This window comes from Ruditapes philippinarum, unplaced genomic scaffold, assembly GCF_026571515.1.
Source record: "Ruditapes philippinarum isolate M1 unplaced genomic scaffold, ASM2657151v2 ctg10267_1_1_1_1, whole genome shotgun sequence".
Taxonomy (NCBI): Eukaryota; Metazoa; Mollusca; class Bivalvia; order Venerida; family Veneridae; genus Ruditapes; species Ruditapes philippinarum.
Window position 1 is genome coordinate 57280 of NW_026853141.1, and position 18751 is coordinate 76030.

At 33.4% G+C, this 18751-nt stretch overlaps 1 protein-coding gene across 6 annotated transcripts in view; it reads left to right on the top strand.

Moving 5' to 3' along the window:
* Positions 1-1510: 1510 nt before the first annotated feature.
* Positions 1511-18751, top strand: part of LOC132734810 (uncharacterized) — a 30258-nt gene continuing 13017 nt past the window's right edge. For 2 of the 6 annotated variants that reach the window (XM_060721697.1, XM_060721682.1), the window contains exons 1-5: positions 1511-1872; positions 8214-8316; positions 10180-10342; positions 12871-13057; positions 17289-17325. In XM_060721697.1, the coding sequence (XP_060577680.1) occupies positions 8217-8316; positions 10180-10342; positions 12871-13057; positions 17289-17325 (487 nt within the window). In that variant the 5' untranslated portion in view covers positions 1511-1872; positions 8214-8216. Of the gene's footprint in view, positions 1873-3366; positions 8317-10179; positions 10343-10376; positions 11216-12870; positions 13058-17288; positions 17326-18751 lie in introns of those variants that run through there. The other 4 variants (XM_060721666.1, XM_060721689.1, XM_060721674.1 and 1 more) reach the window with 4 other exon arrangements.

Genomic DNA, 18751 nt, shown 5'->3' on the forward strand with positions numbered 1-18751 from the left:
ACTTTCACTTTGTGACAAGTGTATATTGTTAAACATCTTAAAGGTTTTGTGAATGTCCATTCAATATTTTATCAGCATTTTTCCCTCAGTATGATCCCTGAAAGGACATGACGTTTTACGGACTGGTACAAGTAATCAAACGCCAAAATATCTACAACACGATTAATTTATCTGTTTCTTTAACTCTTTCTTAAAAAAAAACATTAAAATAATGAAATTCTAGTAGTCATAGCATTTGATTAAACAATGAACTTTGTAGAGCTAACTACAACAACACTTTTGAGCTCATCTGACGATTTTACAAGATTCTAAGCGGAGAAAGACCTCATGTGTTATTTTATGTCCCGTCGGTAGAACCCACGACTCAATATGTAGGCTAGTGGAATGGTTATACGAAAAAATGAAAATAAAAAGATCATAGAAAAGAGAATTATTATTTACATATTGAGATCTATTATGTTGTTATGCTTTATTTTAATTTAGCAACAGTTTTTACTTGAGCGTACAACTGCAAAAAAAGAGCAACATGCATGTATGGTATTTCTGTTTTCATGCGACATCTTGGATGGAAAAAAGAAGTTTTTCTAGAACATTATAATTCACATGAAAAGTTATTTGACTGTGACCGAAAGGCGTGTCTTAAAGAAATCACGAGCTTCATTATATGATACAGTGAAACTAAAAATAGATCCACTATTTTAGAAAGACAAAATACATTATATAAAAAGGAAACGACATAGAAAATCATAAAACTACATTAAAGGTGTTTTTAATGATGCCATAATTAACAAAACGAATTGCTGTACTAAGTGATTATATTTTACAACAATAATGTCACTGTCAATTTGATAAGAACAGAAAATACTGCCAATCACAATCATATTTTTTTTTTGTGCTCAATTTTTTCATCCAAAAAAGGTGCCATTGATTAGGGTAAGACCAAAGCCCACTCTTTGTTAAATCATGAACTCTTGTCAGCTATGAACATGTATATTATTTTACTTTATGTATATATGTAATTATGTATCTAAACAAGAGAATTTGTAAGGTCAGTATGGGATGGTTCCCCGACCAATACTGATCTTTTCGGCGGGGAGTAGAAATGGGGTCACTCTGATTCTTGGAGCCCGAAATAAAAAAGAATAGAAAAACATAGCACTTTATAGTATGACATTAATATAGTATTCAAAAGTTGTTTGCATGATTCAATAGATATATAAAATCTAGTGGTAGCTTGACTTTATAAAACTCAATATCATACAATAAGAGCGATAAAGTACATGTTTGAATGAAACCCTAAATATATATAAAACGAATAATGATTTCAAATATAAGATGATTAATATTAAGAATAACGGTCCTAATGAATATACAATAAGGACGACATATTGAAATCTTACCTAATAATGTCGCCACAGTAGAAAACACCCGCTTGCATAAAAAAATATACTAAACATATATATATATACATGCATATATATATATATATATATATATATATACTCTCCTATCACCTGGTTTTTTGGAACAATTAGTTGTTTTTTCACCTTGCATGTTGGAACGTACTTTGGGATTTTGGAACATCGTACGATCCGAAATACCAGGTAGTGATTTTTTGGACACCTCATAGCATGGAAACCGCTTTTAATCAGTTAGAATAACGTTCTCAAATCCCGAGTACGGTCTGTCGCTGTTATCTCCCTTTGATGTAAATCTACAGTACTAGTCTGATTTCCGGTGTCGCGGTTTACACAATAGTTTGGTTCCCAGACTTTCGCAGTATCTCAATCGACCCCTGGTAACCAGTCGTTAGGAAGTGGCTTGTAACGTGTTGAGGAGGCGCGAATCGTATGATATTAGAACATTTTAAGGGTAAGTGGACAAAATTTGTTCCTATATACGCCAAATTTTCGTCGTTAAAACGCGTATGTAGAATTTATGATTCTAAAATGAGGCAATGTCCTTGCATGTAATTATGATGAAACGTGAATACTGTCATTGTGATTGTTTCGGAGGATTCTCTGTTTTTGTAATAAGAAAAAGACATGTTCGTTTAATTTTTAAATTTTTAAACGAAGATGAAAAATTGAAAAGCTGTGTACACAAATACGACAACGGTTATCTTGTTTACTTTCCTTATCCCTCCACCTGGACCGTTGTACACTTGGAAACAGGACGTTTCGGCCCCAAACCAAATCGGCCCCAGTAGAAAAATCGGCCCCTGGACGTTTCGGCCCTTTTCCGCGAGACGTTTCGGCCCCACTATAGTATATTGCTTGATTGATTAACAACAATAATTTAATAACAATTAAACAATTATGACACTTTAATTCTTTAAATAATTATTTATTATCTTTTGATCTCTTGAACCATTTAGATGTACGTTAATGTGATTTTAAAGGTGTAACAAACAATAAAGGCAGGTTACTTAATTTATAAAACAAACCACTAAAACTTCTGGATTAAGAAAGTTAATTACAATTATTACTTAGAAAACATTGTCTTTTGATCTTAATTAAACTATACGTAATTTTTTCAAGGTGTAACTAATTAACTGTTTATAGCTTTATGCTAATTGGTGGTAAGTAATATCAGAGAAAACTTCAAAAGATATGAAAAAACGGTTTGCTATAATCTCATGATAATATTTTTAATTATTATTGCTATTAGATAATGATAGATGCTAGATGTTATAAAACTGATTGAAAAACTGAAACCAAATTATAAATGCTATGTAACTGCTATAGATAAGTTATAACATTCGAAAATAAAGTGTTTCCCGTGCGTATAATTGTTGGAATAAGGAAAGCTATAGACACTATACTACAGACTAAGACTAAGTAAAGTTGTTTAATTGTAAAATTGCAAAACTGTTATTTATAAAAAAGTGTCTGTCCACATTTGTTTCGTTTCAAGTAAAATTGTTTAACTGTTTGTTAATTGTTTGTTTGTGTATTATATTTTTTCAAATAAAGTTTATGTTCTGTTCTGTTTGTATTAATAAAATATTATCTATATATGTTGTAAATAATTGTTTGTTTGTGTATTATATTTTTTCAAATAAAGTTTATGTTCTGTTCTGTTTGTATTGATTACTTTTCTCCTACTACTATTATAATCTAGTTTTTATACAAAATGATTAAATATATATATTAATTGATTCATTTAATCATTTAAATGCTATTAATATATCGGTTTAAAATACAGTACATATTCTGGGGCCGATTTGGTAAAGGGCCGAAACGTCCGGGGCCGAAACGTCTTGGGTAGTTTGGGGCCGATACGTCTTGGGGCCGAAACGTCTCGAAATCGTACACTTGGTGCTGGAAGATAAAGGAATTTTTCATCAGCAGTTTTAGTAGAAGTGATACTGATATAACTAGTGAAGATTATAATTTTTTATTTATTGTAAGAATAGAGATGTTTGACAAAATTTTGTGGATTGGATTTGATGCGTCAGATTTGGTTCTCATGTATGTAGTGATTTTACTAATTTTAAAAAACAGTTGTTTTAATATTGTAATGGTTGTTTTGTAAGGCCTACTGGGCGAGTGCCAAATTCCGGACAGTGCCTAATTATTCGGACACTCGTATAAAGCATTATACCGATCGCGATTTTCAAAATAACGATCATCCTATCCTTAAACGATTGTATCTGAGTTTTATTCAATGCAACCAAATTGCCTGGTAAGTATTTACGCAAACAAAAATTACCTGTGAACCATTTGAAGTCAATTTGTCAACATTACGTATTACGGGGAATGATGTCACGCACACGCTATGTAAGTTTGAGGCGCGACACGGGGTTCAATTAAGAATTTTTTATTTTTTTACATTTACTGTATTGGTCGATGGTAAGTACTCTTCTTTAATTTGTGTGTGTGTTTAAAGAAGATCTAGAGCAAAAGCGGCTAAATTCCACTAAGCATAAAAATTCAATAACCGGATTGAGTGTCGAAGTTACCCGCATTGCTCTCAAATCAAATGATTAAATGACAACAGTAGAGTTATTTTGCATTTAAGTCTATGTTAATTGTCGTCAGTAATCGTACCTTAACAACAGGTATCATATTACTGCGCGTAGGTTATATTCTACACTTTTCGGCTAATTTCGACACCCAAAAAGGTTTTTTTTTTTTAATACGGAAACAAATTCAGTTTCTTATAAGCTCTCTAAATACGACAAGAATTTGTAACAACACTTTTAAAATTGTTTAAATTAACAGTTTTAACTAATTTTACATAGACTTCTTGAAGCATCGGAAAAGACTGTTTAGCTGTGTTCGCATTTATAAGTTAATTTTATTTTATTTAATTCTTGCAAAGTTTGTTTACAAGCACATGTTGCAAACATACGGGTAAACAAAATATCGTCCCCACTGCATGTAATTACGGCATGTCCGTACGTGACCCATTCGTCTGATGTCCACAATCTGGACACAATTATGCGCTATATTAGTATGAAATTAATAAAATATTCGAAAAATAATATTAAAAGAGCATAATGTACTAAACTATGAAATTATGTCACGAACAAACTTGAACATTGTTTTTATGATATTTAAAATGAATTAATGATGATTTTATCTGTAACTCGCACAGATTTGATTCATTCATTTATTTATTTTATACATTTATTTTTAATTCATATTATGTTTTCCATTTGTATGTTGTCAAACAAATGATAATCGCCAGAAATTAAAACTATTTTTAATTGCTAAAATTAAACACAAAAAGTTTTTCTAAAGTGATATTAATGTTTGATTTGTAATTTTATGATGCCTTGATTCAACATGAGTTCCATGACAGATGAGCATTCATTTAGCCTTTTTGTATTAAGAGGGCCCTACGTTTAAGCTACGGTTTTAATACGGATTAATACGGAAAGCCACGATCGTAATACGTTGTACTACGGAGAAGCAGGGATTAACACGGTCTTATACGGTTTATTGCGTTGCAACACGGACTTGTACGGTCCACCACTTTTTAGAACGGATGAATTAAGTATCATGTACTTTCCAAGCGTACTACCTTCTTGTTAAAAACAGACATATTTGCAGGAACATTCAATAAATGATAATTGCCATTTACTGGCTGCAATTTTATATTGAAATGGCTCAGAATGCGCAGGCAGTGGTCGAGCTGCTAGATGACATGGATAGAGGTAAAATATATTAATATCGTACTACAATTCTTAAGTAATAGAGTAATATCATTTAATTTTACAAACATTGGATCGTGAAATTTGAGTAAATATGTACATAAAACGAAGTGTCTCATAAGTCTTGGACACTGACCCTTGAGTTATAAGAAGATTAATTAACAAGCTTTTTACATATTTTTAAAACATAAACATTCACGATAATAAATATTATTGTAAAAAAACGGCACATTTTAAAATTAAAAGAGAAGCAGTTTTGATCAACACTTTTTTTAATGATAACTAGTCCTTATCTAATCAGGTAAGAGAGGACAGGCAAGATGGTGGACTTGAGATGGGCTTTTACGAAGACCCCTTCATGTTAAGTATGAGGCTCTCATGGCCGAACTTGTTGAGGACCCAGCGTCCTTCAAGAAATTCACTTTTATCGGACCTGATGTGTCTCGGGGGTCAGACGCGATCAGGCCGAATCCTCTCTGCCGAAATCATTAAACTCTGCAATTCGTTTTCCAGGTGTTCTTTTCTTGTGGGGCATTTATGCAAGAGATTGTGGACGGATGTATTAGGTCCGTATAGATCCGTGGCAATTCGTTCTTCTCTGTATCAATTCGTTCTTCTCCGTATCAGACCGTACTTATTCGTACTAACCCGTGCTTATACCGTAGCAGACCGTAGTGTATCCGTAGTGCGTCCGTCCTAATTCGTGTTGCTCCGCATCAAACCGTGTCGGTCCGTAACAATCCGTGTCTCTCCGGGGGATTTTGGTGGTAAATCCGTCGGACTCCGTACTTATACCGCTGTGTGTCCGTACTGGAACCGTAGCGGACTACGGAATTTCACATTTCCGTAGTAATCCGTGAACGATTAGACCGTAGCTCTTCCGTGGCATTATCCGTGAATATGTGACCGGGGCTTTAATAATGTATATATCATTTGATCGTTATAAACAATATATACTACTGCATGCCTCCATCCACAAAAAATAATGGCAAGAAAATCAAACTTGAGAAAAAGTTGTGCCATTTTCGCCAGTTGTGCTAAAAAAATTTCGTTGCTTTATTTAGTCGTACCAGTTCAAAAGTGAAAGGAACAGCAAATTTTTGGTACACCGTTTACTCGGTCATATAATAGTGCATGGTGATATTGTTCACAATTGTTATTATTTTCAGTAAAGCGCTATGCAGAAAACAATTATCAATTTATACAGTTAAAACTTTAAAAGGATTAAAAACGGAATGAACCATACTAAATAAATATATTTATAATATCAATAATTTCACAATAATATCTATATTTTCACTGCAGAACACTACATTGCTGACGTAGTGTTAAGTAACGTAAATGATATTTTGCAATTTTTCCTTGTACCGATTTGTTCACTTAGATGTTTATTTTTCATTTAAGTTCAGTTATATTCTGAGGCGGAGCATGCGCATAACAATTTAGTAGACTGATTCTAATGATTTAAGACTTAAAATGCGATGCATTAGCTTCAATTTGATAAGCAAAAATGGATGCAGGAATCAGACAAACATGTAAAAGTGATTCATAATTAGCTATAAGCATTGCACAGTAGAGTTATAACAAATTGGTATAACTCAATCATCGTACATGTTCCAAGCTGTACATATGAGTCTAAAATAATCTTCAAAACACACCATGACCTTTCAGTTTTGCCAATTTGATGCTCTACTTGGTAACTTTGGTACCCTTAAAATAAATCTTTGAGAGAATGAGAAAGGTATGTGGCAACACTAAAAATACCACAGCACAAGTCATTAGCAGTACCAGAACTAGCTGGGACATCCAGAGTGACCAGATCATTATTTTTAGTGTTTAAATGTTGTATACTTAATGCACACTGATTGCAGAATTGAAAAAATAAAACTAAATATACTGGGATCTAAATCATTACTGCTTCAGTTGAATTAATTGTTTGGTTGAATTTGAGTGTTGATATTAACCAAAGAACATCAGCAGGTACTGTAGAAAAATAACGGCATTTTTTGTCAAAATTGTGAAGTGGCCTTGGCCTGTTCATTTTGTGGGAAAAAAACTCGATGTGCCATAAAATTGTGAAGAAAAACACATGACATATTACTTAGCATTTCGCAACATTTCGACAACTGAAACAGTTGATTATAATTTCTGGTGTAAAATCCTCTTCAAGTTGGTACATTAACCTCAGTTAATATGCGCAAAAACCATTTAACTTGATAAAAACTATTTCTGTGTTATCTTGAAATTGGTGTAAATCAAGTTTCACCGGAAGGTAAACAATGTATTTCTAAGACAAAGTTGCAATATTTTGTGAAATCTCACTTGAAATTGTGATTTTTTTCTACCGCTTTGTGAAAAAAAATGCCCCTGTTATAGAAGGAATAAAACCCCTGAATAATAAACATTTCAATGCCAATATTATCGGACATAGTAAACCAGAAGGTGGCTGCTAATGGTTGTCATTGAATTTTACATTTCCAATTCTGGTGGGGAAAAAAGCATAGAAATATGATTTATTTGATCATCTGACAAAGGTTTGAAATTTATTGAAGCTTCCTCGTGATAAATTAATGAAAATAATTAAATACTGGCTTATGACTACGCTGTCTTTCAAATACCGGCTTATGTGCGCCGTATACACTACTACCCTAAAACGGTACTGTTCCCAATAGAAAATAAACATTAAAATACCCAATTTCCAATGTTTAAATTCCCAAAATGGCTGTTCAAAATTGCCACATGGCCAAGAAATTCATCTGAAATCATTTAAATCCAACATATTCATATAAATCACTACTTCATAGTTCTACCTTGACAGTGGAAGCTGTTAGCTATCTTTATTCATGACGATTAATCTTATTTATAGATGAAAAAATGCATTAAAAAATATTCCCAATATAAGTCAAAATAACACATTTTTTCCCAATCAGTCTGGTACAGGCACCATTCCAAAAGTAGAGAAAAAAACGCTGCACGGTCAGAGGGCTTAATGATTTAAAGAAGATTAAACCCTCACCCTGTCAATAGTTTATACTTTCTTTTACTTTCATAGATCATGAGGACTAGAAGTAGAAGTAGAAGAGGTAAAAAAAAAGAAGACTTAAGCTGTGCAGAGGAGGGAATGCTGCAGGTCAAATATATAAATAGCTATATTGGTATGATTTTTAAACTTATCATTTTCTGGGTTTTGCCTAATAACAGACAAGAACTGTCAAGAAGCTAAATTTTGTTTATATTGAATTTGAAAGTACGTTTTAAGCACAGACTTATTATTTTGCATTTAACATGCTGGGAAATATTACCATTAACGTTTATTGTGTACACCACATCACATCAGTCAAGGTATTTTGAGAGCAAAGAAAGTGTCAAAATGTTCATTGTAATTGTATTGCAACAACTTAAAAAAGCGCAAGACTATAAAGACTATTCTTATTCAGTCCCATGGTCCGTCCATAAACATTTACTTTAAACGACAAATCCTCATAAACCGCTGAACTAATTCATTCAAACTTCACAGGAATGTTCCTTTGGTTGTCACCTTTAAAAATTGTTCAAAGAATTAGATTCCATGCAAGACTCTGGTTGCCATGGTAACCAAAAGAAAAAACTTAAAAAATCTTCTTTTAATCGAAAAAGCTAGAGCTTAGATATTTGGCATGGACATGGTCTAGTAGGTAGGGGTGTAACAATACAGCAAAAACCGTATTGCAATATATTGCCATTTTGCTGAAGCGTATTGCAATATATTGCAATACGTATTGTCGTGTATATGTTTTGATGTAAAGATGGAGTAACATTTATATATTATTATTATATGTATATATTTTTAGTAGAAACTTAACAAAAATGTAAGGAATAAATAGAAAGTAGTGTCACACAATTTGATAAACAAAACTAGTCGTGTGTGACCTTTCACATATGGGCCGCTTATGTAAATTATGCGGCCGCTTATTGACTTTTAAGTGTACTAGTTGTCGGATACTTTTATCTTACGTTGGCGCCAACAAAATTTGCCAATTAAAGATTTTATGTGAAATTTGTACAAAATTAGAAGGCAATTAATTGAAAATGATGATTTTTATAAAATACCGGTTTTCCAAAAATCGTACCGCGGTTCGAAATTTATTTTTTCATATTGCAATATATCGGTATACCGGTAAACCGTTACACCCTTACTAGTAGGTGTCTACCAAGTTTGTTCAAATAAAACCCTGGGATCAAAATTGGTCCTGCAACGGGGTCATTGATTTTCTTTATTTGTATATAGTCAAAACTTGAAAAAACTTCTTGTGAAAAACTCAAATAGCTAGAGCTTAGATTTTAAGCATGAAATAGCATTTAGTCAGTGTCTACCAAGTTTGTTCAAATAAAAGCCATGGGGTCAAAATTGGCTACCCCACTTTTTAAAAAAAAAACCAAAGAACTAGAGCTCAAATATTTTGCTTGAAACCAGTGATTTTTTCCCCCAATTTTCAAAACAACCTGTGGTTTCCTGAAGGGGAAAGTATTTCTCGATAAATCAGAAAAGGGAAAAATCAAATTCCAACAACTGAGAATGCATTTTATAAAATTTTCAATTTCAATTCAAAATAACATGCATGGTACAAAGCAGAGGCTATAGGGACAGTTTTCTGCCTTCTAGCTGATATAATTCGTCAGATGCTGTTGAGTCATGGTTCTGGTAAAGAAGTGCAAAGGGTATTTCAGGGGAAAATATTAGCTTTTAGGGGAAAATAATTATACATGTACCTTTTTTGAGCTGGAATTGGGAATTTTAGCGTGTAACTTTCTCATTAGTATGCTTGATTTGGCAGTAGTTTAATGCCTTTAAGCTAGAAAAGCTTTTAACTTTGTTATAAATTTTATTGTCTGGTTCTGAAAAACTTTTATTTAGAATTTTTAGCGAATTTTTCATTCAAATTGGGCAAAATATATATAATTTTTGGCGTTGGGAACAGACAAAAAGGCCTGCTTTATTATTTCCTGTCAAACATGTATACTGTGTTGTTTTATTTTAGGTTCAGGAGTGTTTGCACTGAGCGACATAGAAAAGGGCCGACTTATAGTCCTCTATGAGGGAGAACTGATAACCAAAGAAGAAGGTGAAAGGAGACATGCAAAATATTCAACCCAAGATGGCTCCTTCCTCTTCTTCTTCTCCCACAAAGGGAACAAATTATGGTATGTTATATAGATAATTTATATTTAACCTAGTAACAATGTTTTCATAGAGCCTGATAGGCACATGTTGATTCGTAAAAACATGACCACAAGAGGGCTTGGCATCTTTTTGTTATATACAACCAACTAGGTTGGAAAAAATGCAGGGTAAGATCCTTTTAGAGTGAATGACACTATTGAATATAAATTTATTTGTTTGTGTTTATCTTTATTATCTTTTAAATATCAAAGTGTAACTTACCAATAGGAAATAGGAGTTTCAGTAAGCGAACCATGCTTACAACGTGTGTGGAACACTAAGCAGTAAGTTACAACTTAATGTAATGACATCGGGCTTGCATATGGTTGAGTAACCTGTAACAAATAATTTTGGTATGATTTTGTCTAACATGTTGTTCTACAATATAATCAGTGGTTCAAGTGGCTGCACAGTGAGAAGTACAATGATGGGCTTGGCAGATAGCCTTGTCCTTAAGAGACATTATGATGCACAGACATCATGTTTGCGGTCAGTCTTATTATTTACTAGGGCTGGATCAATATACCGGTAAATCGGTATTTATCGATTTTCCGTTTTTCAATACGGTACGGTTATCGGGTTTTAGCTATACCGATACAAAGGGAGACAACCTAATAAAATGTGTAACTTATAAACATGATGACTTTACATTAAAACTATCGTCTTAAAAATGTCCGCACAAATGTTAAAAGTGTGGAATTTTCTCTAAAGTAAATGTTAAGAAGGCCTTCAGCAATATTTGAAAGGCTGCAGTGACTAGTTCAGGTGGAAAAACGAATATGTCAATACACAAAATGACGGATAAATCCGTGACAAAATTGATCCGGCCATTCAATCTCCTATTTCTAACACTGGTAAATTATACCTTCAGGTCGGCAGTAGTTTTTATTAGACCAAACAGTTACTTGTAATTTAATCAAAAACATAATTTGTGAACACATAAATCCAACAAATTTATAGATTTTCCAAGATGTAGTTTGCTTACTAAAAATGTGACTGCGGGAAGACGTAGCTAAACACCGTTTCCCGGTACGTTACGGATTACGACACCTAATGAAGTCCACAACATCATTGCATGATATTTCTATTTTTATTGTAACATGATTTGTTAGAAAATTTTCAATGTTTCATTAATATAGCATATATATTTCAAATTTACAACAATTTGATTTTATAATAAAGATATTATAATTTAGAACAGTTGACTTGTAGACAGTATACTAGACTCCTGCCATAATGAATAGTGATGTTTTAATTATTTTCTGCATTAACTTTTCCTAATAATTCTATTTTTGCATTGAATTATTTCTACAAAGCTTTGTAATTTTTTTCAAAATAATTGTTTTATCTAAAAAGGGGGCCATCATGTCATTTTCAAAATAGTATTTCAAATGTACTAATTAAGGTACCTATGCACCTGCTATATATTATATGATAATAGCATCATTAACAAAGTCAAAATCTAAAACAGATATCAGAAAGATTCAATAATATTCCACCAGGGCATCTATGAAATGTAAATAGTGCTTTTAATAAATGCATACTAACAATGAAGCATCATTGTACTGTATCGTCAATACGTATTGTGTATTGTTGGTCTGTATCGCAATACGTATCGTATCGGAAATTTCTGATTAATACCCAGCCCTATTATTTACCCTGCATTTCTTTTTGACCTTGTATTGTTAGTTACAATGTTAGTTGCTTGGGACTGATTTAGGATATGCACCCCTTGTGTTTTTCTAACATGCGAGAGGGAAGCTGAAGCCTGGTATGAAACCAATTGGGGTGTATATACCATACCAGTCCCTAGCTACTTAGAGTGGAACGATTATATCTCACCAAATACTTTTAAAATGAGTGTATTAGCAAAGTGTGTACAACAGTATAAAAATATTCATGTGAATGATTTGTGTTTAATTTTTTTCATAGTTTGTCAAAAAATGATATACTAGTAATTGATGCAGTAATTTAATTATTTATTCATTCATATGACCGCTCTTGGCCAATCAAAGTCATTTCTGTATGAGGTGAGATATGTGTATATACATGTAGTGTGTATATAATGTAAGCTCTGGAATTCACAGAAAGGTTTTTTTGGTGACCCTCTACCAAATTCCTTACCATCATGTTGATGGCTGCCAGGGGTCTTAGGCATGGCCACTTTTCCCCATGGCCTATACTTGGAGCTTGTGGCATTTTTTCAACAAAGACAAGTTTTTGTCATAATCTGGCCCCAGTTTGATATTTTGAAATTTGCAAAAAAGTATTCTCAGGTGAGCAATATGTAGTAGGGGTTTTCCTTGACAAAAGAGGGTTTAAAAGACCTCATACAATATAGGAAAACAGAAAGGGTTTATATATTTGGGTGTCAAACTGCACAAATTTGGGGGTCAAGGAAAACCCTGATATACATTTCATTTTGTAGGGCCATCATGTGCCCTTTGTAGTTTATTAAGAACATAATTTATGTAAATACATAACTTGCACTTAGTTATGTTATTTACAGTATTGATGCAACACATGCTACAGGAATGGGACGCATGATTAATGACAACCATAAAAAACCAAATTGCAAAGTTGTGGTTGAGGAAAAAGATGGCGTTCCTGCACTGTCAATCTACAGCATCAGGCCTATATTCAGAGGACAGGAACTTTGTTTTGATTACAAAGACTCATCAGCACACTGGAGAAAGGTGAATATATTAATTGCATGCTAGTTGATGTTTCAGGTGAGCAATTTAGGACCATCATGGTTCTCTTGTTCGTGGCTGATGGGCAATCGAGTCCAACATTTTGAGTTTATTGGCAGAATACTTTGATAAGTGTTCAATCATCTGGTCAGTTGTCATCTACCATTAGTTACATAGCTGTTTTAATTTTAAGGTGCTCTTTCGTATTTCTATCATTAAGTTAAGTCTGTTTAAAAGTCAACTTTTTCAGTGAAAAGCCACTTACTTGAATGTTTGTCAATTCCAAGTGGGCGAAAAAGTAAAGGGATCTGTTCCTGCGTACTTAAACTTTAAAAGAATTTGGTTTAGCTTTTAGAAATATATATTGTCATATTTGAGTCCAAATAAGTTAATCTTTTTAGATTAACTGTATACTTTGGTTTTAGAGTATAGAAATATAATCAAGTCTGACTTCTGTTCTTGACATTGCAGTATTATTTGGGAAAAGCATATTTCCAAAGTTGTCTCAAATCTGTTTGGGATTTAGTTCACTTACCACTAGCCCAGCTATAGTGACCTGTGGATTAAGAATAAGCTAGAGGAAATCATGCATGCTTTTAAACTGGATTTTACAAAGGAGAAAAAGGTTTATGAATACCTATAACTTGGCAGTGCCTCATCCTAGAGCCACAAATCTTCAATCTTAAGTAGTGGTTTTTAGGGCTGGTGCGAGTATCCGAGTACTCTGATAATCACGAATCAAAATGAAAATTCGAGTTTGAATATTCGTAAGCCCAGAGATTGTGGATCGCGATCTAATTTTTTTATATACCTTCACTGTTTCTCACACTCATAAAATCGATAAAAATACAATTTGAGTATAAATTATATGAAGTTTACCTACATACAATTTGCCGGTTAAAGACCATGTACCATGATGCTGAGCTAGGAAGTAATTGGTTTAAAAAAAATCAAAACAAAAAAATACTCATGCACATAATAAAAACATAATCCTAGTTTATATTTTATATGTTTAATGTTTAGTATTGTTTTTTTATTAGCTCACCTGTCACAAAGTGACAGGGTGAGCTTTTGTGATCGCTTTTCATCCGGCGTCCGTCCATCCGTCCTCCGTCACAAAACTTTTACTTTAAATGACATCTCCTCATAAACCACTAAGCCAATTTCATCCAAACTTCACAGGAATGTTCCTTTGGTGGTCACCTTTAAAAATTCTTCAAAGAATTTAATTCCATGCAGAACTCTGGTTGCCATGGCAACCGAAAGAAAAAACTTTAAATATCTTTTAAAAAAACATAAGAGCTAGAGCTTAGATATTTGGCATGAAATATCTTCTTGTGAGTGTCTACCAAGTTTGTTCAAATAAAAGCCCTTGGGTCAAAATTGGCCCCGCCCCGGGGGGTCATTGATTTTCCCTATATGCATATAGTAAAAACTTAAAAATCTTCTTTTAAAGATCCCAAAGAGCTAGAGCTAAGATATTTAGCATGAAACATCTTCTAATGGGTGTCTAACAAGTTTGTTCAAATAAAAGACCTGGGGTCAAAATTGGCCCCGCCCCAGGGGATCATTGATTTTCCCTATCTGCATATAGTAAAAACTTAAAAAATCTTCTTTTAAAGAACCCAAAGAGCTAGAGCTAAGATATTTAGCATGAAACATTTTCAAATGGGTGTCTACCAAGTTTAATCAAAAAAAAGCCCTGGGGTCAAAATTGGCCCCACCCCAGGGGGTCATTAATTTTCCCTATATGCATATAATTATATAGTAAAAACTTAAAAAATCTTCTTTTAAAGAACTTTACGAGCTATGGCTAAGATATTAAGCATCAAACATGTTCTAATAGGTGTCTACCAAGTTTGTTCAAATAAAAGCCCTGGGGTCAAAATTGGCCCCGCTTTAGGGGCTCATTGATTATCCCTATATGCATATAGTAAAAACTTAAAAAATCTTCTTTTAAAGAACCAAAAGAGTAAGAGCTAAGATATTTAGCATGAAACATGTTCTTATAAGTGTCTTCGAAGTTTGTTCAAATAAAAGCCCTGGGGTCAAAATTGGCCCCGCCCCGGGGGGTCATTGATTTTCCCTATATGCATATAGTAAAAACTTAAAAAATCTTCTTTTAAAGAACTCAAAGAGCTATGGCTAAGATATTTAGCATCAAACATGTTCTAATAGGTGTCTACCAAGTTTGTTCAAATAAAAGCCCTTGGGTCAAAATTGGCACCGCCCGGGGGGTCATTGATTTTCCTTATATGTGTATTGCAAAAACTTAAAAAAAATTCTTTTAAAGAACCCAAAGAGCTAGAGCTAAGATATTTAGCATGAAACATCTTCTTATAAATGTCTACCAAGTTTGTTCAAATAAAAGCCCTGGGGTCAAAATTGGCCCCGCCCCGGGGGGTCATTGATTTTCCCTATATGCATATTGTAAAAACTTAAAAAATCTTCTTTTAAAGAACTCAAAGAGCTATGGCTAAGATATTGAGCATCAAACATGTTCTAATAGGTGTCTACCAAGTTTGTTTAAATAAAAGCCCTGGGGTCAAAATTGGCCCCGTCCCAGGCGGTCATTGATTTTCCCTATAATAATGCATATAGTAAAAACTTAAAAAATCTTCTTTTAAAGAACCAAAAGAGTTAGAGCTAAGATATTTAGCATGAAACATGTTCTAATAAGTGTCTACCAAGTTTGTTCAAATAAAAGCCCTGGGGTCAAAATTGTCCCCGCCCCGGGGGGTCATTGATTTTCCCTATATGCAAACAGTAAAAACTTAAAAAATCTTCTTTTAAAGAACTCAAAGAGCTATGGCTAAGATATTTAGCACCAAACATGTTCTAATAAGTGTCTACCTAGTTTGTTCAAATAAAAGCCCTGGGGCAAAATTGGCACCGCCCCGGGGGTCATTGATTTTCCTTATATGTGTATTGCAAAAACTTAAAAAATCTTCTTTGAAAAAACCCAAATAGCTAGAGTTAAGATATTAAGCATGAAACATCTTTTAGTGAGTGTCTACAAAGTTTGTTAAATAAAAGACCTGGGGTCAAAATTGGCCCCGCCCCGGGGGTCATTGATTTTCTTTATATGTGTATAGCAAAAACTTAAAATCTTCTTTAAAAAAACCCAAATAGTTAGAGTTTAGATGTTAAGCATGAAACATCTTCTAGTAAATGTCTACAAAGTTTGTTCAAATAAAAGCCCTGGGGTCAAAACTGGCCCGGCCCCAGGGGTGTCATTGTTTTTAACTATATGTGTATAGTAAAAACTTTAAAAAAATCGTCTTTTAAAAAGCCCAATGAGCTAGAGCTTAGATGTTTAGCATGAAACATCTTCTTATGGGTGTCTACCAAGTTTGTGCAAATAAAAGCCCTTGGGTTAAATTGGCCCTGCAACGTTGGGGGGTTTGTGGGGGGGGCCTATATACAGGTGAGCGACCTCAGGGCCATCATGGCCCTCTTGTAAATAAATATGTTTTTATGGGTGTCTTGATAACAAAAGATTTGTGGTTTGATTTGTGAATCGTAAGCGCTGAATCGTGGTTCAGATCGGATCGTCACTTATTTGACGATCCACACCCCTAGTGGTTATCACAAGTAGGTCAAATATCAGTGTTGCTTTAGTATTGCATTTTCAGTGAGGCGAAAATTCTGGTTTGTATGAAACGTTCCATGTTCTTGATCCATACAAATACAGTTGATATAATATTATTATGGTAACAGAAGTTAGAAATTAAAGCAACTGATGATTTTAGACAAGGCTTGAAATACTTGGTCACTTATTTCAACTTTGTTCCAGAAAAATGCCCCCAAACATACCATATACAAATGTCCAGGTAAGTTGTTGGAAGCATTGTTGACCCTGGTTCAACACAGAATTACGGGGAATCAGGAAATATATGTATTAAAAAAATCCTAAGAATGAAATAAGTTGAATTTTGGGAATCTTTTTATAGAGGGCCTACCTTAGCAGCATTACAAGGTAATTTTCCCTTAATCATGTGTTTTTTGTTCTCGAAAACAGACTGAAGGAAACCCATTACTAAATATTTGTCCTTTAAACTTCTCCAGATTTAAAACTAAGCCGTTTTGAAAAAAATGCGACCAAGTCCTTTCAAAAAATCAAAATAAGATGGGGCTTACACTCTCGATTTCATTATCCAGTGATGCTCATTTTTACCAATTCTGCAGTGTAAAGCAAAAAATGAAATGTAGTTATATTGTTCCTTTTAATTAGAAAAATGCAGAACTTAAAGACTTGTTTCAAGAACCAGGTATCATGTTAACAGTTTCTTGTTTGTTAAGTTTTTATTTTCTTTTGGCCAAGACTTTGATTAAAAAAGAATCAGACAATTTGTTGGTTTAAAGCTAATTATTCTGCAGCACTTGGGGATGAAAGTGGTTGCATAATCCATTAATTGAAAATCAACAAAGTGAAGAGCTTGTTTACGTATTCTTGAAACAATTCACATACAGCAAGAATTGAAAATAAGAAAATTTCATGTACAAATCAGAATCATTTGCATGTTTTTAGCACCACTTAGACTTTTAACTTGGTGCATGTCTTCCAGAAATTTTGAAACATTCTGAAACATGGCATTTAGGCATTGTTGAGCAATACAAATAATTCACTTATATTTATGCTCTAAAAATAAATAACCTACAAAGATTAACTTTGATTCCTGTATGTGTATATAGTATATGTAGAATGATGTGTATATATGGAATGAGGCGTACATGTGGAATGATGCATATATGTGGAGTGATGTTGTATTGAATAATTGTTAAGCTGCAGTTTTTTTTTGTTCTTTTGTTTTGAAGATTTCTGTTGTTGTTTGTTTGAATGCAAGTTTGACTGCTTTAAAATATTTATCTTTTTACTTTGTGCACACAAATATATGGGGCATTTCATAAGTTCGTGAAATATCTCATGTTAGTGTCTTCTTCTCTGAAAGTGTTAATGCTGAAATTTGGGTCGGAGCTTTCAGTCTCAGAATTTTAGTTTCATCATGGATATATTTTCTTTTGCCTCATGTGAGGAACCTAGGGCCTCTGGGTTTTCTTGTATAGGGAAATTTGAGAAAAATGATCTCTAGGCTTAGAGTTTTTATATTTTTCATGAGGCATAGATTTGATCCTTTACCAAGTTGGTTCAAATTATAACCCTGGGGTCAGAAAGTGGCCCTACCCACACATGTATATTGTTCAGGTGAGCGGTAATGGAGCCATCATGGCCCTCTTGTTCAATGTTGATATACAAGTCAACGCCTTTTGCAGGGTTCGACACTAACTTTTCAGCCAGGAATCCCAACAGGACGTGTGGGAATCAGAAGTCCCTTGCTTAAACAGGAAGTCCCTTTAATTATGTTCGAAAATCCAAGGTAAAATTGTTTCAATATTAAAATCGACAAAGATATATCTATAAAAAAGGAATATTTCTTTGACATAAAAAAATAGAATGAAGTGATGTCACCATGGAAAATACTAAGATTACTTAATTTGTGCAATGTCATTGAGAAAAATGAGACAATTTTAACTTCAAAATCATTGTGTGCACTACTATTTGGTAATGCTTTAGAAAATTAGGCAAAAAGACATGCAAAAATAAATCCATGGAAAGTTCAAGTAACCATTAAACAATACCAGCGGTTCATAATGTTTATCTACTGAAATATAGTTGAATACCTTGTTAAAATGATG